The 25894-nt window shown below is 44.3% G+C and overlaps 2 protein-coding genes across 4 annotated transcripts; one reads left to right on the top strand and one right to left on the bottom strand.

Moving 5' to 3' along the window:
- Positions 1-493: 493 nt before the first annotated feature.
- On the bottom strand, positions 494-8264 carry NKIRAS1 (NFKB inhibitor interacting Ras like 1). Of its 3 annotated transcripts, none has more exons than XM_025190301.2 (4): positions 8241-8264; positions 7069-7196; positions 3636-3877; positions 494-982 (listed from the first exon to the last, which is right to left on the bottom strand). In XM_025190301.2, the coding sequence occupies exons 2-4, from the start codon at positions 7160-7162 to the stop codon at positions 743-745; spliced, it is 576 nt and encodes a 191-aa protein (XP_025046086.1). In that variant the 5' UTR covers positions 7163-7196; positions 8241-8264; the 3' UTR covers positions 494-742. The 3 variants fall into 3 exon arrangements, with proteins under 3 accessions (XP_025046086.1, XP_006134386.1, XP_075778172.1); XM_006134324.3 differs by lacking the exon at positions 8241-8264 and adding an exon at positions 7633-7761; XM_075922057.1 differs by lacking the exon at positions 8241-8264 and adding an exon at positions 5210-5241 and having other exon boundaries at positions 3636-3702; positions 7069-7155.
- Positions 8265-8348: 84 nt separating this feature from the next.
- Positions 8349-14880, top strand: RPL15 (ribosomal protein L15). The gene is made up of 4 exons (XM_006134323.4): positions 8349-8499; positions 9735-9916; positions 10899-11035; positions 14525-14880. Exons 2-4 carry the CDS (start codon positions 9745-9747, stop codon positions 14828-14830), a joined length of 615 nt encoding a protein of 204 aa, XP_006134385.1. The 5' UTR covers positions 8349-8499; positions 9735-9744; the 3' UTR covers positions 14831-14880.
- The last annotated feature ends 11014 nt before the right edge of the window (positions 14881-25894 follow it).

Raw genomic sequence — 25894 nt, 5'->3', positions numbered from 1 at the left:
ACACTACAGAACTTACAGCTGGCAGTGCAAATGCTCTAAGCTAATGTGAGAGAGCTCCCCAGTCAACTTAGCTACCACTGCTCATAAGGCTGGAGTAATTATGTCAGTGGGAAAAGCTCTTCTAATACTATCCATGCAGGCATTTTGATCAATGTAAATTACATTGCTCTGGGGAGTGCTTTAGTCACACCCCAGGTAACATAACTTATACAGACCTAAGATGTATTGTGTGCACAGTCTTAGTCCTTATACAGAATACAAAGTGCAACTGCCCTGTGAAGATGGACAGCAACAGTGTTTATGAACTGCTCTGGCGGGTGAGGCTAATAACTGCAGCCCTTCATATCTCATATCTTGTCCTGTTGTCAGAATCTAGATGAATATCCACAGCTCATTTTTGCAGATATGGATGCAGATACAAATTTTGTATCTAGAATCCTATGATTTGTGGCAATTCACAGGTATCTGCAGCTCACTTTTTGTATCTGCGCAGGACTCTATTAATAGCACCTTTACAACATTTTTACAAAGTGCCTCCTTGTGAAGTGATTAAGATCTTGATCACCTGTGATTTTCGAAGAAAATACTTGACTGAAGTACGGTTACATTCACAACTTTGCTGCTTTTAATGCTGAATTCAGTATTACCTCAGAAAAAAACAAGCCAAGCAAATGGCAGGAAAAAAGACACCATGCCCTTGCAGCCACAGATAGTGCAAACAGCTTCCCCTGGAAGAGGGGTTTTAGTTATCACAGTTATTGCCTTTGCTCTTCCTTCCAGGCAAGGGAAATGCTGACTTGTTCTGGGATTGGGAAAGTTTGCTGGCTAACGAAGTGAAAGGTTCAATGAGTGTTTTCCGATCTGTTACTGTCACCTCCCATAGTCTCACCTTCTCAGCCTTTGCCCACTGCTGTGCTACTTCTGTTTCCACTTGTCTTTGGTCAGTGAGGTCAGTTTTGTTTCCTAAGATGACAATTATCACCTACAAGAAGAGAAAACAGACCATGGTGGTACGCGCAATAGTTAGGCCCATAGTCTAGTCTAATTTTGGCTCACCCTAAATACTCTGCATTTTTAAGAATGTGGAGTTCGACGCTGCATATCGCTCAGTGTGCTGGGATAACATGGAACTCTGTCCACAACTCAAAGGAGACAAGGGAGTGGAGTGTCAATCATCACCCAATGAAAACCCACTCTGGTGATGAGCACAACTCTACAGCCAAATTCTGAAGTTGCTTTGCACTTTATTACACACACCCGTGACAAGAGTGTAGAATAATCTCTGAGGGGTAGCCATCTTAGTCTTTAACTTTAAAAACAACGAGAAGTCCTGGGCACCCTAGAGACTAACCAAAATATACAGAATCGTGAGCTTTCTTGTGGTTAATCTCCAAGGTGCCACAGGACTACTCATTTTTTAAGAGTGTATATCAGTGGCTGTGAATGGTAGTTTGATACCCACTTCACGCAGGTGATGACAATACAAGGCAGTAAGGCAACAGAGACCTGTTCCAGACTGCTGCTTTCCCAGCCCCAGATGGTAGCATAAAATGTCAGTCTCTTCCTCCATGAAAATAACCCTTTGAGATTTCTAGAGTCTGGCACTTTACTCAGAACAACATATAGTTCTGTTTTCCTCTAAACATCACACTCAGGTGGCATATTGTCCTAGGAGAGCTATATAAACTAGGTACAAAAGTTAAGACTAATACAATTTTTCAGAGGAGTTTATCTAAACACACTCCTGAATGTTTAGCAACTCAGTCTGTGCTAGTGCATAAGCTGAAAGCAGAACTGACTACATCAGGCTATTAGTGCTATTTAACCTTGTGTACTGCAAAGGTTTTTTTTGTTTGTTTTAAACATCTCAATTGTTCGCAATAGGTAACAAAATCAGTGCCAGTATTTACATTATCTGCTCCTTAGAGAAGCTCAGCTCCCTGCTCTGTAAAGTCTTGAATTCAAACTTATTACAATGTTCCTTAAATTTTAAACCGCACCTATTGATTTGGGTAGTTTTCACTCTCTTTCTCCCCTCTGCCAGCCAGCACTAGTTTTTCCTGTAGTCAGGCCTCTCTTTCTTCCCTGTTGAGCAGACTTTGATTATCATACACCTGTAATTTCTTTCCTGAGGTTCTTCTGTCTCTAAGTACTTTACTACAGATTCTCTTGCCTATCTTCTAAAAGTCCCTGCACAGCTCTCAGAGCAACATTACCTTCTAAGCAAGTCAGGATTACTGCTTTAAGTTTGGTCAATAGTGCTGATGTTTTAACTCTTATAGCATAGGGCCACCATTTCCGCCACATGCTTTAGTCAAGATTACAGCATCTTTCATTTGCCACGGAGGCCTTGACAGACTCACACATAAAAGGGGGAGTTGACTTAGAAAAGCAGAATAACCTTCAAAAACATAACAGCTACTACCCACTGAAGCCCCACTAACTCAGGAAACAAGATACCCAGCTATGGTTCATGGCTAATCTGCCTCTTCCATGACTAAATTGCACTGCTGTCACACTACTCCTTCCTTTTCCTTTACCCCCATTACATTTTGAGTACTAAAGTACATTATGGCTGTGTTTTTCCGGAAAATCAGCCACTTTTCCAGAAAAACTTGCCAGCTGTCTACACTGGCCGCTTGAATTTCCGCAAAAGCACTGACTTCCTACTGTAAGAAATCAGTGCTTCTTGCGGAAATACTATTCTGCTCCCGTTCAGGCAAAAGTCCCTTTTGTGCAAAGCACAAAAAAGTCCCTTTTTGCACAAAAGGGCCAGTGTAGATAGCTCAGATTTGTTTTCCGCAAAAAAGCCCCGATTGCGAAAATGGCAATCGGGGCTTTTTTGCGGAAAAGCATGTCTAGATTGGCACGGACGCTTTTCCGCAAAAAGTGCTTTTGTGGAAAAGCGTCCATGCCAATCTAGACGCTCTGTTCCGAAAATGCTTTTAATGGAAAACTTTTCCGTTAAAAGCATTTCCGAAAAATCATGCCAATCTAGACGCTGCCCTTTTGTTTTGCAAGAAGTGGTATGACATTCTGCCTGTTACCCACATCCCCTTTTTTCTTTTTAATAACCTGAATGAGCTTTATTTTGCTGGCCTAATGACTAAAGGCATTTAGCAGGGGAAACCATTAAAGGATATATGGATGTTCTAAGAAGATGATAAGCACAAAGGTACTGCACAGGTGACATGAGTTGGCATAGCTGCAACACTGACAGCACTAGCTGCCTTTTAAGGGAAAATACAGCAGTCATTTTAAACAACGGAAGTGATTATCAGCCATTCTGAAATTACAGTAGAGCCTCATTGCAAATTGCCTCTTATATCTAGGACCTTAACTGTATTTTGTTAAGGAGCATGTATGCAAATAAAACCAGATGAGGATGATGAACCACATTGTTTCATCCACTGTCTGAAATACATTTCTGCTGAGAAGAGGGGCAAGATGTGAATCTTTAACACCAATTATATAGTGTGTGGATTAATGAAATTCTTCTGTATTGGAAAACTTCTTTCATTAGCTTGCCTGAGACTGAACAGAAATGTTGCTTTCCTTTGTATAGCTTTGTATTTAACTTTCTATTACTGTGCTATCTCAGACATGGCCAAGAAATTAAGGCATTAAGCTTTTACCTCTTTTTTGTCTCTGAATGTGTCAATCTCTTTCTTGAGCACTTCAGCTCTCTGGAAGGATTCAAGGCTGTTCACAGCATACACAAGAACAAAGCCATCAGCAACAGAGAAGTAATGCTTTGGAAATTCTACACCCTCTTGCAGACCCATAGTGTCATACAGCCGTAACTGTTCCTTTACCCCACGATCTGTTTCGACTGACGCCAAATACACGTCTTCCACTGTTGCTCCCTCTTCTAAACCTGTGTTTTTTAAAAAGCCCCCCCAAGCCCTAAGTGTTAATACTTATAATACATTTTGTAAAGTGATATCAGTATTTATTCATACTGCAGTAAAACTACCAGCACTCATAGCTTTCAACCGTGCATTTTAATCTATTTTTTTTATAATATATTGCTTTTTTAAAACAGGATTTAAACTCAGATCCTATCATGTTCTCAGCAAGACCAACAGGCCAGCTATTTACAGTAGAGACCATGTCACATACACATGTACAATACACAGATGAATATATGTAATTTCATTTTCATAGGCATAAGTTCAGGATGATTCATCTTAGATGGCCCATCCTATAGATGCCCCAAATCCTGCCCACCAAAACTGTACCAGTTGTGCTATATCTATGGGTGGCTGTGGAAGAGTCCTAATTGGCCCCTCGGGGAGCATAATGGAGGAAAAAGTAGTAAGACTTAGTTATCTTTAGCACCCTATCTAATCCCTACAGCCCTGAAATTGCCACTCATCTTCATATTGAATAGTACCTTACTCCAAAAGTAGAGCAGGAGAAATAATTCGTGAAGTCTGTGGGACTACTTATGTAAGGTACTAACTACCCAACAGGGAGATTCAGGCCAAATGATGCTATAAGCAGCAAAGTTGAAGAATGTTTGAATGCAGCCTAGCTCACTGCTTTTAGTAATAGTTTCAAGTTTTCAAACAAACCTTCTGTTACCAAAATTGTCATCTCTTGCCTCCACTGCACATCTACAAATATACGCTTGTTGGTGACGAATTTTTTGTTTGTTTTTCAGACAGACAATATTGATACATTGTTTTAGAAAACAGTGATTTTACTATGCTTAATAACGCTATTTGAAACCCTTCATTCTGACAAAAAAGCTGAAGTATTCCACCCACGTATATGCCGATTATTTCCCCTGCTGCATGCAACCTTTGTTTCCAGAAAAAAAAAGTGGCACAATCTCTCCTTGCTACTTTCCTCACTCCTGTTTTTTACTCGTTTTCATAAATCAAATTCCCATTAGATTCACAGCAAACTCTGACCAAACTAATTGATCTTGCCTCCAAATACAGCTATGCTGACATGAGGCACAACACTAAGAAAGATCAGAAAGGTTAATAAAAAGAGAATGAGTGTGAAATAAGGTTGTAGATCTGATTCAGAAAAATGGTAGCAGCATGGTGTGCTGGGGTATTTTCAAAAACTAGTAGCTAATTGAGTCTGGTCTGGAAACAGTAATTGTTGCCTGCTCTCTGTCTCTAGTCATTGTAATTGTGGCAGTTCTTCACAACCAATATAATGGAAGCAGCAACAGATATGCCTATATTCTTACCTGATGAGAAAGGGGTAAAAAGGTCCTTCGTGCTGGAAAGAACGGAGAGTGGAAGTGAGAAGAAATCACAATGATGGAGGACCTTAAGCACCTCGCAGGCATAGGAATTTACACAGCAGTAATCTCAATAGATGAAATTCAGCCCTTTGCAAAAGAGCAGCATGAGGCCTGTGCGCCACTCAAAACAGGATTTAGGTAGCACATAAATCTCCTACTGGCCGTTATGTAGCGGGAATTTCCCCCATTTAGAATAATCCGCCTTTGAAGATGATTCATAAGCTTAGACTTCACACATCAGCTAGAGAAGGATGACAGAATCACCCGACAATGCTATGGTTGAAACCATGCTGCCAAGAGTATTTACAGCTATTGGCTAGTACAATCTCCCTACAGACATTTTTTTGAGACCTTGTTACAACTGTTATAAAACAGTGCTAAAGATTAATGGGAGGTGAAAGGCACGTCATTTATACCATTACTTAGCTAGCCTAGATCTCGGCGGGTCTGAGGTGAGGAGGAACAATCCTTATTTACAATGATAATCAATACTATGAAAGAACTGTGCTGGCAAATTTCATCTGTAGTAGACAAGGCACACTGTAAATGCTGCTCAAGTATCGTATCAGTGGTTTTACAATTTAGAAATGTGAAGAGTAAGGATCAAAGATACTGATAGTCATTTACCAATAAATATTTGACACCATGTAATATTATTATGTAATATTAGTAAATTTAGACAATGCAAAAAGAAACTGCAAATATTCAGAACAGATTACATAAAAATGTCAGAAATATTCAAGGCTCTTAGGAACAGAAGAGCTATTGCCTTTTAACGGGATCTCTGCTTTCACTGTGTTCTTTGGGCACCTTTGAAAACCCTGACTCAGGCTGTATGTACATGTGGGGATTTTGGCAAAGCATATTCGCTATTGTCTATATTCCTATAATTCACCTTACAGCTTGTAGGCTCCTGTCTTGCCAGAGGTTGAGTACTGGGGATCTATTCCAAGCATATGTGCGAAGCTGGACAAAGCATACATAGTGGTGGGCCTTCTTTTGTAGACAGGAGGCAGAAATATAAAGAAAAGCATTTTCAACAGAAATGAAGTTCTCAGCATCCTTCTGTCTCATAGCTGATAAGCTCTGGCAGAAACAGAGGGCCCATAAGCACCACAAAGCACAGGGATGATCTCCATCAGTGAATGGAGGGAAATTTTCAAAAGCCTGTCCAGATGTCTTTTGGAGAAATTAACCAGTCAACGCTCTATTCTCTCAAGACAAGTCAGGGTGAAGTGCACCAGTGCTATGAAATTTAGATGTTCAGCTAAACAGGTGTCAATCACAAATAAAACTAAGTTCTAAAGAATCTATTAAAAATGAAATCAGCACCCTTCTCAATTTAGCAGATTTCCCATTGTAGGTATCCATATCTATAAAACCTCAGATGTAATAAGTCTACTTATTCTACAGTCATCTATGTAGTCTCCCAGGTGGAAGATCAGATTTTCTAGTGTCAAAAAACAAGCAGAAAGAACACACGTTTCTCCCTCCAATTTATTTATCTCCCCCCCCCCCTTTAAACTTCTGTGTTAAGCAGCAGGAAGAACAAATAAACAATGTCCGCTCCCCACACACACCTCACACACATCCATAGGACAATTTTATTGTCACTTTGTAAGTGTCAGTAAAGAGGTGATATCGAAGCCTTGCAACAATGTTCGGAAGAGTTCCAGAACACTGATCACTGACAAAACTATGTTCATTCTTCCCCTTTCACCTCAGGAGAGGTAAGAAATTAAACCCAGATTGGTACCTCTAAAACTTCTTGGAACATCTTAAAAAAGGAAAACATATCTCACCAACAGTATGTTTTCCATAGAGAAGCTGCTCCAAAATTGCTGTTTTTCCCACTGATGCCATTCCACAAATCACCACTTTGTAGCCCTTTCCCATCTTCTTTCAGGATGGCAAAGTCAGCAAATGAATCCTGTTCAAGCACAGGGATCTATTATACTTAAGAATTACATTAACGGGACTCTGCAGATAAAGTAAAGCAAAGCTGCTGAAACATTTAGGCTATGTCTACACTATAGCCTCTTGCACAAAAACGGGGCCTCGTTAATTATGCAAATGAAGTACAGCAGTAGTCCACACTTTGCCTCATTTGCATATGTTTTTGCACAAGAGGCTATAATGTAGACATAGCCCCTGTGCTATGGTATGTTTTAATCTTATGCATCAATAAGAGATGGAGGTGATATTGAATCAAAGTTCTCTCTGAAGAGGTCACCAGCAGCTGCTATTTCCAGGACAATGCAATTTGCTTCCCCCAGCCTCAAGCCTGCCAACATTTACACACATTTTCAGAGGCAAGCAATTTCTTCCATTTCCATGGGGCCATTCCCTCAAGTTGAGGTACACACCTGCTTGCTTACTTCCAGGATCACAGCCTTGCAGCCTTTTCAGATTGGTTTTATGTTTGTACAGCACCCAGCACGTTGTCTGAGCTGCCAGCTCCCACCACAACATTGGGGGTTTTACATATTTTTTTCCATCAGATCACTCCAGCACCTGGGCCTGCATTTCAAACCCAGCACGGGTCTCACTTTCACGATCACAGGGAAAAGCTGGCAGAGGGGTCCCCCAAAAGTTCAGACACTGGCAGGCTGATAACAGCTGCATGCAGGGCAGTCACAGGCTGCAAAGGGACCTGATGTGCGATTTGGGCACGGCTGGGGGGTGGCTTATACCAAGGTGCCACCTGAACACACTGGCTAGAGGAGCAGGGACCCCTGGCCAAGAAAAGGGGCAGCTGTGGTGTAGAGAAGGGGCCTGCAGATGCTGGCCAGGCTGGGGGGAGGAGCTGCGGAGAGGGGGCTCTCTCCAGGGCCATTAGACCAGCCCTTCCCTACAGCTGCGAGCCTAGCAACAGGGGCGTCCCTGGGAGCGCGAGGAAGGGGGCGGGGACCTGAGCTGAGGGGTCGCCTCGTTAGCCGCGGCCCCCACCCGCACAGAAAAATGCTCCGCCCACCTGGGGGAGGGGAGTGACGCGCCTCCTCACGCCCTGCCCACCCACAATCCGACTTGTGATCGCAGCCCCGCCCCCTCTCCTTTTATTGGTTGGGATGGGGGGGGGCCAGTGGAGCGCGGAGGAGGAATAGGCCAATCAGAATTTGGCCGCTTAGAACTACGTTTCCCAGCAGGCGCTGGCGCAAGGGACGGAAGTGATAGGGCACCGCAAAGGAGCGTGGGAGTTTGGTCTCTTCCTTTCCGGCTTCGGGCGCCATCAGGTGAGGATATGGCCTGTTCTGGGCTGTTGGCTTCATCCGCCCCCATCGGAGGTTGGAGCTGCCCATCCGCCCCTCATCCTCCGCTCCCTGCGCGGGCCAGGCCCGGGCGGCCCGGATCCCGTAGCAAGGGCCGGGGCCGAGGACGGCTCGGGCCCGAGCGGTGCTGGGACTGGCCTGCCCGCGGCGTGGGGGTGCCCGGGGCGCAGGCTGTGGCAGGGAGCCCCACTGGGCGGCTAGGCGCAGGGCGGGCCCTCCGAATAGCCACGCGGGGGTTGCGGCGGGGGTCTGGGTCTCTCAGCGAACTGCCATGGTGCAGCCCTTCTCGTGCAGTGTTTCTCAGCCTTTTTTTTTTTATAAAGTACTCATTTAAAAATTATAAGCACTCCCCCGCCGTACCTGCAGTCTTTAGACAGAATTTTTTTTTCTCCCATTGCAACTCATTTGTTTAAACAACTTAATGGTAGCCAGGCAGGTGATGACATTTTGGGGTGTAAAAAGTACAAAAATAATAAAGCGCTGTAAAACTTAAATCAAAAATTCAGTTGTTTCCAAATTTCAGTTGTGTTGACATACCCCCCCCCCCCCCCCCCAGACTTCCCTCAAGTAGGGTACTTGTACCACTGGTTAAGAAACACTGCCTTAGAGGGTGAGGGATCGAGGTGACAAGCCTTAAAAGTGCAAGGGATTCTGACTGGCACATATGGTGTGGAGGGGGTCACACTACAGTTGAAGGAGGCCAGTCCTCATAGCCTGATTTGGGAAGCCTCACTGAGGAGGTTCTCAGAAACATTTGGGACACTGGTAAAGTAAGCTGTTCAGTCCCTGAAGAAATTAGATATAGTGTCTCTTCCCTTAAGTTTTACAGAGCAATACTAAAATTCAGGTCAAATATTATTTAGTTTGTGGAAGTTGCCAAAAGATGCTGAGCACTTTCACAAAGGGGGAAAAAATAATCTTTGCCCTGAAGAGTTCATGATGTATAAAGACATAAAATGATAAAAACAAAGGAAACTTCAGGATAGTAATTGGTGTGTGTCAGATTATTTACAGATCTCCAGAATCTCGGATATGAGCTGTTTTAGCAATGTGGTCATGCTTGACAAATACATAGAGAACTGTGAAAATGTGTTCACATACAGCAGCAAATTTTTTATTCTTTTTGTCTGATTTTTGTGGGTTGGGAGTGGGGAGGGTTGAAAAGATGTTGCAAACTTACACAGATCTGTAATTCATAGGTAAACAAACATGGGTGCCTATAAATACATCCAAGAGCTATGGAGGAAGAAGCAGTCCGATGTGATGCGTTTCCTCCTGCGTGTCCGCTGTTGGCAATATCGCCAGTTGTCTGCCCTACATCGAGCTCCCCGACCAACCAGGCCAGACAAAGCCCGTAGACTGGGATATAAGGCTAAACAAGGTAAATAGAACTAAAGGGATGTGAAGTGAGCCTGTTTTAATAGTGCAAATGTTAATGTTTTTTTGGTAGCTCTTTCCACGATTGAATATTACACAGTGTAACTGTGAGCATGCTGTCTACTTAATCATGCACTTCACTGAGAGTCTTAACTTTTTGTTTCTTGTGCTGCATTCCTCTGTGTCACCAACACTTCTGGGGATATATCCCATGGTTCTGTGTGCTTCAGTTAACTGAGCCCTGATTCTTACCCAGTGAATTGTTGGGGACCATGTCTGTCCTGGGCACACAGAGAATTATGAGAAGGCACTGGAGGCCTGTTAGAACTTGGTGATGTAGTCTATATTCTCTCTGCAAAGTGTACAGCAGGGGTCTCCAAACTTTTTAAGCATGAGATGACTTTTTGAATTTCAGTGCAATCCAGGATCTACCTCAGCCCAAACACCCTTGCCCTGCCTCCTTCCCACCCCTTCTCCAAGGCCCTGCCCCTGCTCACTCCATCCTCACTCCTCCATCCTCACTCACTTTTATCAGGCTGGGGGCAGAGGGCTGGAGTGCAGGGGAGAGGGATGTGGCCGCTGACCTTGAGCTAAAGGATTTGGAATGTGGAAGGGGTTCAGAGCTGAGCCTGGGGCAGGGAGCTGAAGTGCAGGAAGGTGTAGGCTCTGGAAGGGAGTTTGGGTGCAGGGGGACTTGGGGCTAGGGGAGGGGTTTGGGTGTACAGGAGGATTTCTGGATGGGGAACGGGGTTCGGAATGCAGGCTCCAGTTGGGCACCACTTACTACAGGTGGCTTCTGGATGGTGGGGTAGGGGGCTAATTCAGGCTCACCCTTGTTCTGGCCTTCCACCACTCCCAAAAGTAGCCAGTAAACTCTCTTGGTGAGCAACGAGTGAAAATTATTCTACAAAAACAGTACTTGCAGTAGCATAGAAGTATAGGCCTTAGTGGGGGGACTCAGGTTTTTTTTTTAATTCTGTTTGCAGGTTACGTCATCTACCGCATTCGTGTCCGTCGTGGTGGTCGTAAACGCCCAGTCCCAAAAGGTGCTACCTATGGTAAACCCGTAAATCATGGTGTTAACCAGCTGAAATTTGCCCGGAGCCTGCAATCTGTAGCAGAGGTAAGTGTCTTTTCTTTGCGTCACTTAGTAGCACCTTCTTTGGAGGATTGAGCTGTACTGGTCCTAAATAATCTTTTACCAGAGCACTTGTGTAGGATTCTTTATCCATTTCTTATTTTACAGATGGTGAAACCAGTGTGCAGAGAAGCTAATCTGAGCAAGTCATTTATAGTACACATTAGATGCATATGTACATTAGGCAAAAGTTCTACTATTAATGTGTCAATGCAGCTGTCCTGTGCATAAAGTAGATTAGCCAGCAACAGTGTTAACCTTAACAAAATAAGTGGGTTTGACATGAAAAAACTTTAAATATATGATGGTACATGATTTCACACATGCTTTTCATCTCTATAACCAAGATAGACCAAAGAAACCCTTCCCAATGTTTAAACGTGCTGATATGCGTGGTATGGCATGTAAATTTATCCTGCAATCTTAATCACTTTCTTTCTCAAGAATTCTAGCTGAATTGTTGCTTCTGTGCTTGCCAAGAAGTAAAATAATCTATGAAACTATCATGATATCCTAGTCAGTTTCACCTCCCAGGGAACAACACTGTGGTACCTGGCCAGAAGAGACTCTTAGAATACATGGAAAGGGTAGGCTTATGCATAATAGAACAGGGAATAGATTGGAACATCTATCCTATTTCAGCCTAAAACATAATTATTTTGCTCAGTATTTCCTATCATTGTCATACTCATTACATTCTATTTATAGTGTATGATCAGATTTGGTAGCCACCTCTGCACAGATTGCTGTGCTTAGTACAGCATAAGAGCTAACACCATGTGATTAGGTCATTTGCTGAGGCCCACATCTTGAGAGTGCCTCTATGTTACGGAATTGGTAGTTGAAAAATGTTTTGTATCTCTGTTTCCTCCTTGTAAAATCTCATTTACAGTCTACACAATGAAACTTCTCTAAAGTTTAGTAGAAAGCTTCTGGTGCATCAGTTAGCTGGTCACTCTCTGAATTGCCTTCTAGATGTGGAGGGCTGTATAATTGTGTCCTAATATGGACAAAAAGACTGATACCTTGAAAGCTAGAACAACTGTTGTGGGCTAACTTAGCTCTGGAATTGATGACTGACTACTGAAATACTGAAACAGGCAGCTTTTGACATTACTATAATCAAAGAGTTTGGCTGCAAGATTGTTGAGAGCTCCGTTAAATCTAATTACTGTCAAAAGAACTGAACTACTGCTTATTTTCTAATTCTCAGGATGGAATTCAATATTTAATATTATGGAACTCCATCCTGAAAATTAGAAAATAAGCAGTAGTTCAGTGATCCAGAAATAAATGTTTTATTGCAAACAATCTGCCTGATATGCCCTTAAACCTTTTACATTGATCTTTAAAGATAGGCTTTTTCCATGATTAGAGCCTTCTGAGCACTAGACAATTCTGAAGAAACTTCAGATAGTTCGGATTCAGTTGACACTACATGTATACAGTTTCAAAGAGTAAAATGTTACTTATGTGCACATATTTCGTTTCAAGAAATGAAGTGATTGGGTATCAAAGAAAATTTCACCTTTGCTTATAGTGGGCTAACCAACTAGTGCCTCCATTGGCTATGCATTCATGATGTGCTGTTGAATGTGATGTTGAGGGGAGATTTTACATAATGATGAGAGGACTGACCTGAACTTTTGCGGAAAATCATGCCAGTCTAGGCGCAGCCCTAGTGTATTTCAGTCATTATTAAAGCTTTGACTACAAGCAGGAATGCTTGTTTTGTAGGGTTCTAAATTTTGAGTGTTGAGTAAAGAAGGTGAATATTGCAAGAAAAAACGAATGTAATAATCTTTAATTCTCCTTTTTATACTGAAATATGTATTTTCAAGTCCTTTTTATTTCATATGTAGTCATACTACATCCTCATTTCTTACTGCAAGATTGGAAATGGAGTGAGTTGTCAAGGAGATCTGTTGGCCTGTGTCAGCTCTACCCATGGAAGATTATTCCAGTCTTCTGGCTACACACATTTAAAAATAAAAAGAGAACAGTCCTCAACTAGCAAGGGAGGGGCTAGGATTAGATAGGTCTTGCTCTTCTTTCTGTGAAAATGGAGCTGTAGCATTCTTGGCTATCAGTTAATGGAGAGAGGATGTTATGTCTTCAACAAAGTAAGCAGCAGATATCTACAGAAGTTTGAGAGATGGAAGAATTATCTCTTCCCGTCTTTCCAGCCACTATGAGATTATTCCTTGTAGCCAGTGCTTTTTTTGTGACAGTATGTCCCAGGATGGCATACCGGCACCTATTTTCCTTGCATAACTTACATGAATTGCAATCCCCTTGGGCGTACCGGCACCTCTTTTCCTGGGGCGGCTGGGCTCCCAATGGAAGCCCACTTGGGACACACGGCTCTTTGGCCCCCTGGTGCAGGTGGGTGAGGGGTTTTTGGGGTGGGGGGGTTGCTCAACTCCCACCCCATCCTTTCTTAAATTTATTTTTTGCACTCAACAACTTTCCCCCTGGCACCCTTTTTCTTACCACAAAAAGCACTGCTTGTAGCAATTTGTGTGCTTGTTTTCTCTAGTATAACATGGCATCCCCGTTAATGAAGCTTTCATCACTTTCCTCAAGAGACTATTTCACTGTGACCAGTAACCTGATAACATTCATGTCACATTGCCCTTATGTAACTTTCTAATTCAGTGGAGCACAAACTGTGAGAGATGCCCCTCCGCATGGACACAGAGGAACATTCTGGGTGCAAGCAGTGATGCCAGGTAGCTCTTACCAGCTCGACAGGCCACCTAGCTTGTGGGCTACTGTGGCATGCCGATTTCTACCCTAGGCAGCTCTTGCGCCCACCACTGTCGTCACCTGCAGAGACTATTGCACATGGGTTCGCCTACACAGAAAATCTGAGGGTGAAAGGGCAGAAGGGCAAATATCACGCCTATCCTACTGGTGCAGCCCACTCCTGAGGAAACCTTGGCTGTGCAATAATGGAGGAGAGGGGATGACTGGAAAAGTGTGCGCTGCTGCCATAACTGACCTGTCTGCCACATACTCTTTGTTTTGGTGTTATAGTAGCCTATGATCTTGCTCCCAGCCACACCTTTGCTCTCACTTCCTCTTCACTCTTTCATTCCTTGTACTCCTCCTAATTGTCTTTAATGTATCCTTTCTCTTTTGCATTCGTAGTCTTGAATTTGCAGTCATTGTGCATCTATGCCTTTGAAGCAATCTCGTTGCTTTTGTCCACCAAACCTTTTCCCTTTTAATTCTTCATTAAAATTCACATCTGAGAAACCTTCCAAATTGCTCTCCAGTCTCTAATTCTATTACTACTTGTCCTTTTTTCTGTCCTCTTCAGGGTTTTTGGGAAAGAGAACTTGGGTTAAGTGTTGGGAATTTCAGTGATCTCTTTCTTAATTTGTATCTCTAGTTAGAGTCCTGTACATAGTCCTAAATAATTCCTCCTTCCATTCTTGTGTGAACTTTTTTTTTTACCCTGTTGTCTAGGAGCGTGCTGGTCGCCACTGTGGAGCTCTGAGAGTGTTGAACTCCTATTGGGTGGGTGAAGATTCCACATACAAGTTCTTTGAGGTAATCCTGATTGATCCATTCCACAAGGCCATCAGACGCAACCCTGACACCCAATGGATCACCAAACCAGTTCACAAACACAGAGAGATGCGTGGGCTGACATCAGCTGGCAGAAAGAGTCGTGGTCTTGGCAAGGGCCACAAATTCCATCACACCATTGGTGGCTCCCGCCGCGCTGCATGGAGAAGACGCAATACCCTGCAGCTCCACCGTTACCGCTAATTCTTGTAAATGTCATAATCTAATAAAGATTGAGAAAGATCTTGAATTTATCACTGCCTGTCTCTACTTAATTGGTTAATCAGGAAGTCATGTCTTCTCATGGTCATAGTTGTTTTGCCTTATTTTAAAGGATTGGGTGCTAGAATGACATCCCTGAAGAGTAGAACTCTAATCACAATGGATTAAGCAGGAACAAAAATGCAAGCTTCTCCATTCTATTATACTTGAAGAGTGTGACTTCATTTCCATGTTTGTTCAATGCTCTATGCTGAGGCTTATGTGGCTAAGTTCTGGCTGTGCCCCGTGGATCCTGTGCTCCTTAGGCAGTTACGTGCCTCAGGCTCGCTGTAAGCCTCACATTGTCTCTTAGGTTTTTTTTTTTAGGCCATGGTTGCAGCTTATTGAGCCATTTTCATCATTGGCAAAGTCAGTGAATGGGAAGGGAAAGATCCCTCCATAATCCTGGACCTCCTTTTCCCAGAATTAGTTTTTTCTGTGGTTCAGGGAGGTGTGTGTGGGGGGGGGGGGTTTCCAGCCCAGGGACCCGAGGCAGCAGCAGCTGCTCAGGTTTGTCACTCTAGCCCCAAGACAGCAGCCTTTTCCCTGGGACACTTCCCCAAATGCTCCCCCAGTACCTTTCTCTGATACCTGATTTAATCTTTCCCTTCTCAACTTCTCTGCAAACACACTTGTCTTCTTGGTCCATACCTCTTCCCCCTTCCTTATCTGGGGGAAACCTTTTAAAGTAGCTCCCCTGACTTTAATTGGCTGTAAGTGTCTTATTAGCCTGCTCCTTTAGGCTAGCTGTTAAATAGCCTCAGGCATCTATCTGCCTGCCTTAATTATGTGGCAGGCAGACTGGGAGTTTATACAGGGAATAGAAAACTTTATCCAGCACCCTGTATATCTGCCCTTCATTAGAGTGTGACAGCCAGCTAGTCTTGGACTGACACACTGGTAACAAAAGTCAGCAATGATGCACACACTGTAAAAATCAAATACCAATTTTGTTTTATAGTGGTTATCAGATGGAACACTGAAAGATACTTGAAGGTTAATTTGCTAGGGAGTGATGTATGTTCCATAAGTCTGAGCAGGACAAAGGGTTGTTAGTTTTAGATGTTGAATATGTATTAAAACTGAAATTTTCAAGCTGGGGTGCCTGAAATTGATCAATTCTACAAGGCTAACATGCAGCTCTGACACCCAGCAGATAACCAAACCAGTCCACAAACACATACATGGGCTGACATCAGCTCGTAGGAAGAGTTGTGGTTTTGGCAAATAAGGTGCTTAAAAATCTATATCTGGATTTGAAATCTAGTATGAAGTTATTGTAAAATGTTCTAATAAAAAGCATGCTAAATGCACATTTCATAAGTTTACATTGGTTTATGTAAAAAAAATAAAGGGTTGTTGAGTTTTTACTGAAGTTCTTCATTGTCTGATCAGCTCGGAACTCGGTTGCTGTGTTCCATTTCTCTTTATATGTTTTCTGGTTTATTTACTTTGACATGCCAAATCTAAATAGAACAAATGTGTTGATTCACCTGTTTTAGAACAATGCAAACTAATTCACAAAGCCAAGAAATACAATCTGCTTTCTGAGTGCAAGTCGTTCAGTCAGAATACTGGGGCTACATTTAGACTGCCCCCCCCCCCCCCCGAACAAGATATCCTGCAAATGAGCCTTATTTGCATACTTAATGAGCTGCCATTTTTTCTCAAAAGCCCATTGTGAAAAAATGGCTCAAGTATGCAAATAAGGGGGCAGTCTAGATATAGCCTGGTAGTAGAGCATTGATGCATTCTCACAGAAACATGCCCTACAGCTGGGCTCTAGGACTGTGAATGGGGTCTTGCCCACTGGGACCACAGGGAATATGGCTGACAGGTATGAGACTCCAAGATGACAAGATTAACTGATAGCCTGAAAGTAGCTGGAGCCTCCCAGAAACTCAACCAAGAACACAAAGGCTAGGAATGAGGAGGTAATTGTGAGCAGCCAAACTTGGAACATCTTTGTTCACTGAGGCACACTACTAAGATTATCAATTTGTCTTTTATTATAACCTGTCTTTAAAGTTTTAAATCTGAAGAGAAGGAACTCACAAGGGAAAAACTACTTCTCTGACAGCTTGTTTATAAGCCTTGTTTTATTTTGGTATTGAGGAAAGCAATTCTAAAAGACTCTTATTAGCAATATGAAATTGTTCATTTCATTTGGGGCAAAAAGGAACTTCAAAAGACTGTTCTTTGTAGCCAGCCTAGAAACTACAAATCTATCATCTTCACTTTACTTTGGTTTTGGGGGAGAGGAGTTGGAACTAGGAAGAGGGTTGTTTCTGGAAAGCAAGTCCGAACTACAGCCTTGCTTGACCTAAGTGCACGGTGGGCAGGATCTCAACACTGAGGGTTTGACTACTGAGAAGAAAGCCATGCCACTGCCTCCCTTCCGTGGCTTTAGGCGCAACTCAATGGGAAGCAGGGACAGGAAACATGCCTGAATCTGGGGGCCAGAGGGAATTACAGGAGTGTTTCTTAGAATATCAAGGTTCATCAAAACAAATTCTTGCTCCACAGGCATTTAGAAACCTTGCATGCTATATCTGCAGTCAATATAGGGTAGGCAGTGTTTCCTAGTGGATAATAGGGATGTTAGCGTGTAATTGAATAGCCCCGGAGGACAGTGCTGCCAACCAATGTGCTTCTGGCTCCACTCCTGGGGTTGCCCCCTGCCATGCCATACTGCTGCTTCTCTGTCAGGCAGCAGCAAGGAGTGGCAGGCAGGAGCCAGTCCATGAGGGGAGCCAATTTTAAAAACTAGCTCTCTATGCAGATCAGCCCCTGCCTGCTGCCTCATACTGCTGCCTCTGATACAGAAGTGGCAGCAGCTCCTGTCATGGGAGATCCGAGTTTCCCATGGATCGAGTCTGTGGGACGTGGCATATCCTATGTCAGGGTAGCCAACCCATTAGAGACAAAGAGCCAAAATAGCAGTGGATAGAGTGTGATGCGAAGAGCCATGTACCGGCGAGGGGGGGGAGAGGAGCTGAGCAAAAAAAAAGCTGCGCTGGGGGAAATAGGTGCCAGTACACTGTCCCGGGGCATAGCATCACAAAAAAAGCACTGGGAAGGGGTGAGGTGTGCAAGTTCTGGGAGGGAATCTGAGTGCAGGAGGAAATAGAGAAGAGGATGCTGGCTCAGGGAGGGGGCTCTGGGCTGGAGAGTGTTGGAGTCAGGTGGAGGGTTGGGGTGCTGAGCAGGCTGCAAACTTGTGGCTGTGGGTTCAGGAGTTTGGGCTGGGATGCATGAGGGGCTCGGGGCAGGGAGGCTGGGAGTATGATGGACTCAGGACACAGATTTGCAGTATGTGGATGGTGCAGGAATGTTGTGGCAGAAGCCTGAGGATGTGGGGGTGCAGGAGTTTGGAGATGTGTGAGGCTCAGGACAGGAGGTTCCAGTGTATGATAGGCTCAGGTTTGGAGTCTCGAGGGCGGTTCAGGAGTGTTATAATGTTGCAGCCAGATGGGGTTTGGCCCCAATTGGCCAGGCTTCATTTTTAAATAAAATATGTCAAACACAAAGGCTATGTCTACACTGGCATGATTTTCCGAAAATGCTTTTAACGGAAAACTTTTCCGTTAAAAGCATTTTCGGAAAAGCACGTCTAGATTGGCAGGATGCTTTTCCGCAAAAGCACTTTTTGCAGAAAAGCGTCCGTGGCCAATCTAGACGTGGTTTTCAGCAAAAAAGCCCCGATCGCCATTTTCGCGATCCGGGCTTTTTTGAGGAAAACAGTACTGTGCTGTCTACACTGGCCCTTTTGCGCAAAAGTCTTTCGGAAAAAGACTTTTGTCCGAACGGGAGCAGCATAGTATTTCCGGAAAAGCACTGATGATCTTACATGAGATCGTTAGTGCTTTTCCAGAAATTCAAGTGGCCAGTGTAGACAGCTGGCAAGTTTTTCCGCAAAAGCAGATGATTTTGCGGAAAAACTTGCCAGTCTAGACACAGCCAAAATGTTTCAGAGTTGTCTGTATTAATGAGAAGTGTGGGAAACCTGTTTTAGTCAGGGGACACTGACCCACAGAAAAGTCAGTCGGGGCCACACAAATGAGATGCAAAAAAACAACCCCTCCGAAAACCCCCAAGCCTCACGAATGTGGCCCCAACTGTGCTGGTGAGGGCAGAGGACAGAGTGCCAGTGGGTGCTGGGGCAGGAGCCTGGGGCAGAGGACAGGGTGCCAGTGGGTGCTGGGACAGGGGCTCGGGGCAGAGGACAGGGTGCCAGGGCAGGGACCAGTGGGTGCTGGGGCAGGGGGGCAATGGGTGCTGAGGCAGGGGACAGGGTGCCAGTGGGTGCTGGGGCAGGGTACATGTGGGGGTCTCGGAGGGGGGGACAGGGACCGGTACCTGGGGATCCTGCAGCTGAGCACTGAGGCCCAGGAAGTGCGCGGGCTTCTCCCCCGTCCCCCAAACAGCAGCGCGGTACCTGAAACCTGATGTTGTGCACCTGATGCCTTCCTGCACGGGGGGGAAGGGGAATCCCGGACCACGCCAGCAACAAATCCTCAGGCAGCGCGCGCCTTGCCCCTCTGTTCCCCACAGCAGCACACGCCGCCCGAGCAACTGGAGCTGGCGCTCTGGGGACTTTATTTCACCACTGCCTTCCCGCATGGGGGGAGGGAGGGGAGTCCCGGACTGTGCCAGCCCCAAACGCTCGGGCCGTGTGCACCTTGCTCCTTCGCTCCCCACAGCAGTGCGTGCCACCGGAGCACCCGGAGCCAGCACAGTCCCGGACCCCCACCCCCTCCCCCGCGTGCAGGAAGGCAGCAGGGGAACAAAGTCCCCAGCGTGCGACGGACCAGCATTGTAGGTACCGTGCTGGCTGTTGGGAGGGTGGGGGAGAGCAGCCCGCGCACTTCTGGGACCTGGTGGGCAGCTGCAGAACTCCCCCACCCTGCAGGAAGCCCGCACTACCTCCGTTGTCCCTGGAGGTAGCATCAGTGTGGTGTTCATCTTGGGGGTGGGGGGCAGTGCTGGTGAGCACAGGGGAACCAGGGGACGGTGGGGGGGGGTGCAGGGGCGGCTTTGCGAGCTGCACTTTTAGGGGGGGAAAGCCGCATGTGGCTCGCGAACTGTGGGTTGGCCACCCCAGCCTATGTCCATGGCAAGCTCGGGCCCGCCACAGACAGAGGCAGCTCTGCGGAGCCTCCTCTGTACCCCCCAGCTCTGCTGCCTCTAATAGAGGCAGCAGCACGGAGAGGGGCAGGTGACCCTGTGGAGCCAGTGGGGGGAGGGGGACTGGCATTTAAGCCAGCTCCCACCTAGTACTGGCTCCTGCCTCCCCACCCACCTTTGTAGGAGCCAGCAAGAGGGGCAGAGGTGGGTCCACGGAGCTGGCTTGAAAGCCAGCTCCTCATGTATATCGGATCCCACCTATGCCCCCAACTCTCCATGCTGCTGCCTCTCTATCAGAGGCAGCAGCATGGGGGGGCAGGTGGAACTGGCTCCCTACTGATACCAGCTCCTGCTCCCCCCCCCTTACTGCCTCCGATACAGAAGCAGCAAGGGGAAGGGAATGTGTGTATTCAACAGGATTAACCAATAAGCCTAGGCTTATCAGTTAATTGTGTAGTTGTCTACACATTAAATCCCTAGTGGCTAGATCAGTGGACTGGAAGTCTTGGAGTCTTTTTTTGGTTCTACTCCCACTCGGGTATGACTATGGACAACTCACTTCTCATCTCTGTGTCTTGTTTTCCTGGGGATAATGGTACTGACCCACTTCGTAAAATGCTGTACAAGAATGAAGTATTTGAGACAAAAATATTCCAGTTCCTATGGCTAAAAATGACCACTCTGCCAGATTTTCAGCATTTCAGTGCTGAGAGAGATAAGAAATGGATTTATCTCAGCATGATTGGTGGCGTGTGTGGGTATATTTCAGGATACTTCCTGTTTACCTCCAGCCATCAGGAAGTCTTAATTGCCTGGAAAACAGTCTTCTCACATTAGCAATGTATCTCTTATTCTGTTAAATCTATAGTCACCGAATTGGAAAGGGAGAGGGAATTAATCTACATACTATAAGTATGTAGGAGGCAGAGACGTGTGCTTTTTCTTTCTGGTATCAATATTAACATGCTATTAAGGAATATGATGAATACAGTTTAAAAATAAATTGGGATAGGAGTGTGAAGAATTTCAATCTTTTAAGTGTCTGAACATACTCACTTCTTTTATATATAATTGAGACCAAACTGGTAGCTTAGACCAGAAAGAATGGGTACTGTAATCAAATTTCAGAACAATAGCACTTTGTAGCAAAAATCATAAAATATTAGAACTGGAAGAGCCCCTGAGAGGTCATCAAGTCCCATCTACTGTCCTCACAGCAGGACTAAGTACCATCTCTAGATCATCCTTGATAGATGTTTTATCTGACCTCTTAAATATCTCCAATGATGGAGATCCATGGTCTCCCTAGCCTAGGCAATTTATTCCAGTGTTTAACCACCCTGACTGTTACGAAGTTTTTCCTAATGTCCAACCTAAACCTCCCTTGCTGTAATTTAAGCCCATTGCTTCTTGTCCTACCATCAGAGATCAAGAAGAACAATTTTTTTCCCTCCTTTGTCTAACACCCTTTTAGGTACTTAAAAACTGCTAGCATGGCCCCTCTCAGTCTTCTCTTTTCCAAACTAAACAAACCAAATTCTTTTAGACTTCCCTCATAGGTCATGTTTTCTAGACCTTTAATCAATTTTGTGGCTCTTCTCAGGAGACTCTCCTATTTCTCCACATCTTTCTTAAAATGTGGTGCCCAGAACTGGACACAATGCTGCCAACTGGGGCCTAATCAGCGCAGACTAAAGTGGAAGAATGACTTCTCATGTCTTGCGCACAACACTGCTGTTAATCTCTCTCAGCTGTTGTCAAGTGCCATCAAAAGTAGTTAACTGTAAGCTTTTACCACCTTAAGTAGTATCAGATGCATTTTAAGCCTTATGTACTAACTATTCTGTTGGCATAAAGTTAAGGCGAGTGCGTCACATGCAACTTAATTTTAACTGTTGTTCAGACCTCATTCCTCTCTAAGGATGGCAAGTGTGTTACATTGATTAAGTGGTGTAATTTAGCCAGTGCTCTAAGTTAGATGAGCTTGCTAGCTTCCTTGCAGTTGACAAATACATTCATTGCTTGGCAGTCACACTAATTGGCAGTGAGTTAGTTATTGTTTGTATGTTGTTTTCTAATCACTGGAGTCTTTCTATAATATAGTTATGTAGAATATAAGACACATAGCTTTACAATTAATAGGGTCAAATGAGCTGATGTTTGGAGGAAAGGAATTGGGAACCAACATTACATAGGGGGTGCTAGAGATGGGGTAAGCAGAATCTGCATTGTGCAGTTTAGCAGGCCCATGGAAGTGTAATTATACCAGTTTCAGTGTTGGCATTTGTGCAAGATGAGGTGACTGACTTTGGGAGCAGGGTTGTATCCTAACTTGTTCTCTCATCTGTCTCCTTTAATATACAATGCAATAGTCACTTGCCCATCTAGTAACTGCCACCCAGTGAGAAAAGCAACAAGTACGCAATTAGTTGATCATCTGATGAATCACAGCTTTTGGCTTGCTAACTTCAGCATCTATGACTTCTCTTATCTGCCCTTTGACTAAATTGGGAGAAACATAATCTCAGACATCCTGGAAATATTGACTATTACATAACCAGAATGGTAATACCTCAGGCTATCAAATTGAAACACTCATGTCTACACCGGCGTGATCTTGCGCCAGAGATATGCAAATGAGGCTAAGCGTGGAATATCGCCGAGCCTCATTTGCATACCTCATGAGCCACCATTTTGTGGAAGAGGCTCTTGTGCTAGAAGGAGCTGTCTACACTGCCCCTTCTTGCGCAAGAAAAACCCTCTTGTGCAATGCCATTACGCTGATTATTTTCAGGAATAACGGCATTGCGCAAGAGGGTTTTTCTTGCGCATGAAGGGGCAGTGTAGACAGCTCCTTCTAGCGCAAGAGCCTCTTCTGCAAAAATTGGCAGCTCATTAGGTATGCAAATGAGGCTCGGTGATATTCCACGCTCAGCCTCATTTGCATACTTCTGGCGCAAGATCGCGCCAGTGTGGACATAGCCTTAGCTCTTTGGAAACTTTATGGATCAAAACACCTTGCATCAAAACCTAACCAGGTGTGCTGAGTGAATGTAGGGACTGTATAAACTTATTCTTTCAGACTAATATTTGAAAATGTATAACGCTCTAAAGGGAAATGCCTGAACTAAGCTGCTTGTTCAAACTTAAGTCAGCCTTTTTGCATACTATAATACCGTTGTTCAGCATCACGTAGGAGGTCTGTAGGAGAGCCAGGAACAGACCCTGGCTTTCCTGGATCCTAGTTAAGTGCCTTATATCCTGGGAACATCCTTCTCTCTTCCTGCAGATGACCTGCCTTTATTGGGTTGTACAGCCCATGGGGCAGGGCTCTCAGGTAACAAATAGGGATGTAATAGTCTAGTTGATTAACAGATAAGTAAAAGAGTATCGGTTAATGCTATAGACTACATGCATTCCCCATCTACCCCAGCAGTACATTTTTTAGCAGGCTGGCCAGCAGCACAGCTCAGTCCCAGCTTGCATTGGGTCTGGGACCTACTCCTGCTGCAGCTCTGCATTTAAAGTGTATTAGGAGCCAGCTGGGCAGCCAGCCCAACTCAGTTCCAGCTTGTGCTGGGTCTGGGAGCTCAGAACCCACCCCTGGACAGGGGCTGCTGCCAGCCTGTGCCGCTGCCTCTGTAGCAGAGGCAGCAGTGCAGGGTGGCAGGCAGATGGTCTGCAAGGGGAGCTGGTTTTTAAACTGACTCCCTTTATGGACCAGCTCCTACCTGGCACCCTGAGTTGCTGCCTCTGGTAGAGAGGCAGCAGCACGGGCTGGCAGTGGACTTCCCAAGAATGGAGCTGGAGTGCATTGGCTGCCGGCCCCACCTCTGGGGACTACAGAATAGTCGACTAACCGATAAGAATTCATGAGGTTGACTATTCAAGTAACCAATATTTAAAATCCCTAGTAACAAATGGCATCTTACCATGTAAGTAAAAACTGCCACATAAGGAATATGCACCATAAGCAGAATGAAGTCTGTCTAATGACAATACTTGGTTATGTATTCATATTTCAGCTGAAAAAGAAAAGCAAAACTACTTTAGTATCAGCTTGAAGAGCTGTGTGCTGCAAGATACACTACTTGAATTATTTCAAGTGTACAAATTCTGCCACATATTCCCAGTTTTAACCAAATCTTGAGACATCCATATATGAATAAACTGTTGTATGGCAGTAACTCTTAGATGCCCAGTCAGGAATTAGGGCTCAAATATGCTAGGCAGTGTGTATTAAACTGGGCTATATGTAACAAAAAGGCAGTTCCTGTTCTAAGGAGCTTACAGCCTAATGAAAAGATGGTTCCTGCCCTGAAGAGCTTACAACCTACCCCTAGGAAGGAAGCAGCTTCTTAAGCCCATATCCATTCATGTGATCATTTTTCTCTAATGCACATCATCTTCTTGCATTGTTTATTTTGACTAACAAGCAATCAGTTGAGTCCTTTTTCTCATAAAAAACAGTACTCGGAGCCCCTACTGTGATAATACCTGTCTCTCACAAATGGCATCATAAGCAAGCTAAATGAAGCTACTGAGTTACAAGATCCTTACATTGTCTTTACTATAACCTAACACTTATAACAAAGTGTTATAATCATTAATAAAATTAGAACTGTGTATAGAAAGGCTAAATTCAAGATGTATTGGTGTTCAGATATTTCACTGGGAATCTGATTATTTAATGTAGTGAAACAAGCTTGTAATGAAACTTTATAGTGAAGTAGTAAGCCCCAGACTATTTCAGTATAGTTTTACAGCAGACCTATTGAAGTTCTGATTACAGAGAACTGCTTACAGCTAAATTTCTCTATGGGGGGGAAGTGGGGAAAAGCCTTTGGTGGAGAAAGGATTAAACTATATGTAATAAAAGATGAGAATTGGTTTAGAAATGAACTAATATTCTACATTGCTTTAGAAATACAAGGGGTAAGCAAAACAACCTCCTTAGTAACTTGGAAAAATGAAACATGCTTTTATTGAGTTGGATATGGTGCATTCCATTATCAGTTTAAGTAGATATATCTAATTAATAGCTAGGGGGCATGTCTACACTAGGAAGAAGATCATGCCTCTGGAAGTGAATCTTCTAACATTCAATATAGCGGGTCTAATGTAGACCCATAAATTGAACACTAAGGGCACTTCCCTGCTGGTTTCCGGTACTCCTCTTTCTGCAAGGAATAAGGAAAATAAGGAGTGTGTGCTCCTATCAGCCTCCTGCTGCGTGGATGCCATCACAGCTCAGTTTAAGGCAGGGGTGGGCAATAGATTTTAATGGGGGATATCAGGGCTGATCCCCACTCTGGCACTCCAAGTGCAGAAGGTGGGGGCCCGCAATGACCTTAAATACTTTGCCTTCATAGGCTCTGCTTATATATATATATAAAAAAACAACCCTCCCCAGAGCCACAGATGTACTGACTTTGGGGGGTAGCTGCCACCACCAAGTGAAACAAAAGAAAAAAACCACCTTTTTCCTTGAACCCAGAAAGAAGCACTTGGACTTCCTCCCAGAAGGGTAATGTCAAGCTCCTTTACCACAAGAGAGCTTCAAAAACAAAGAGAAAACAAACTGCAGTCTCTGGTAGCCTCATCTTAGGCAGGCAGACATACACACACAGAGCCCCTGTTCCTTTCCAGGACACAAGAATCAAATCACCTTAAAAAAGTGATTTTTATTAACAACAACAACAACAAAAAAGATGTACTTGATAAAGCATACTTGATTGCTAGGTGTCACAGAGCAACTAAGTAAAAACAAATTAAAACACAGAGAAAATCTCTGGGAACAACTCTTAGATAGTGAATGGGGGAGGGGAGGCAGAGATTCACACAAAGCAGTTCAAACTAGGGATGTTAAATTTAGATGAA

Source organism: Pelodiscus sinensis, chromosome 2 (assembly GCF_049634645.1).
Source record: "Pelodiscus sinensis isolate JC-2024 chromosome 2, ASM4963464v1, whole genome shotgun sequence".
Classification (NCBI taxonomy): domain Eukaryota; kingdom Metazoa; phylum Chordata; order Testudines; family Trionychidae; genus Pelodiscus; species Pelodiscus sinensis.
The sequence above is the reverse complement of the archived record's forward strand: the minus strand, read 5'-3'. Positions and strand labels throughout refer to the sequence as shown.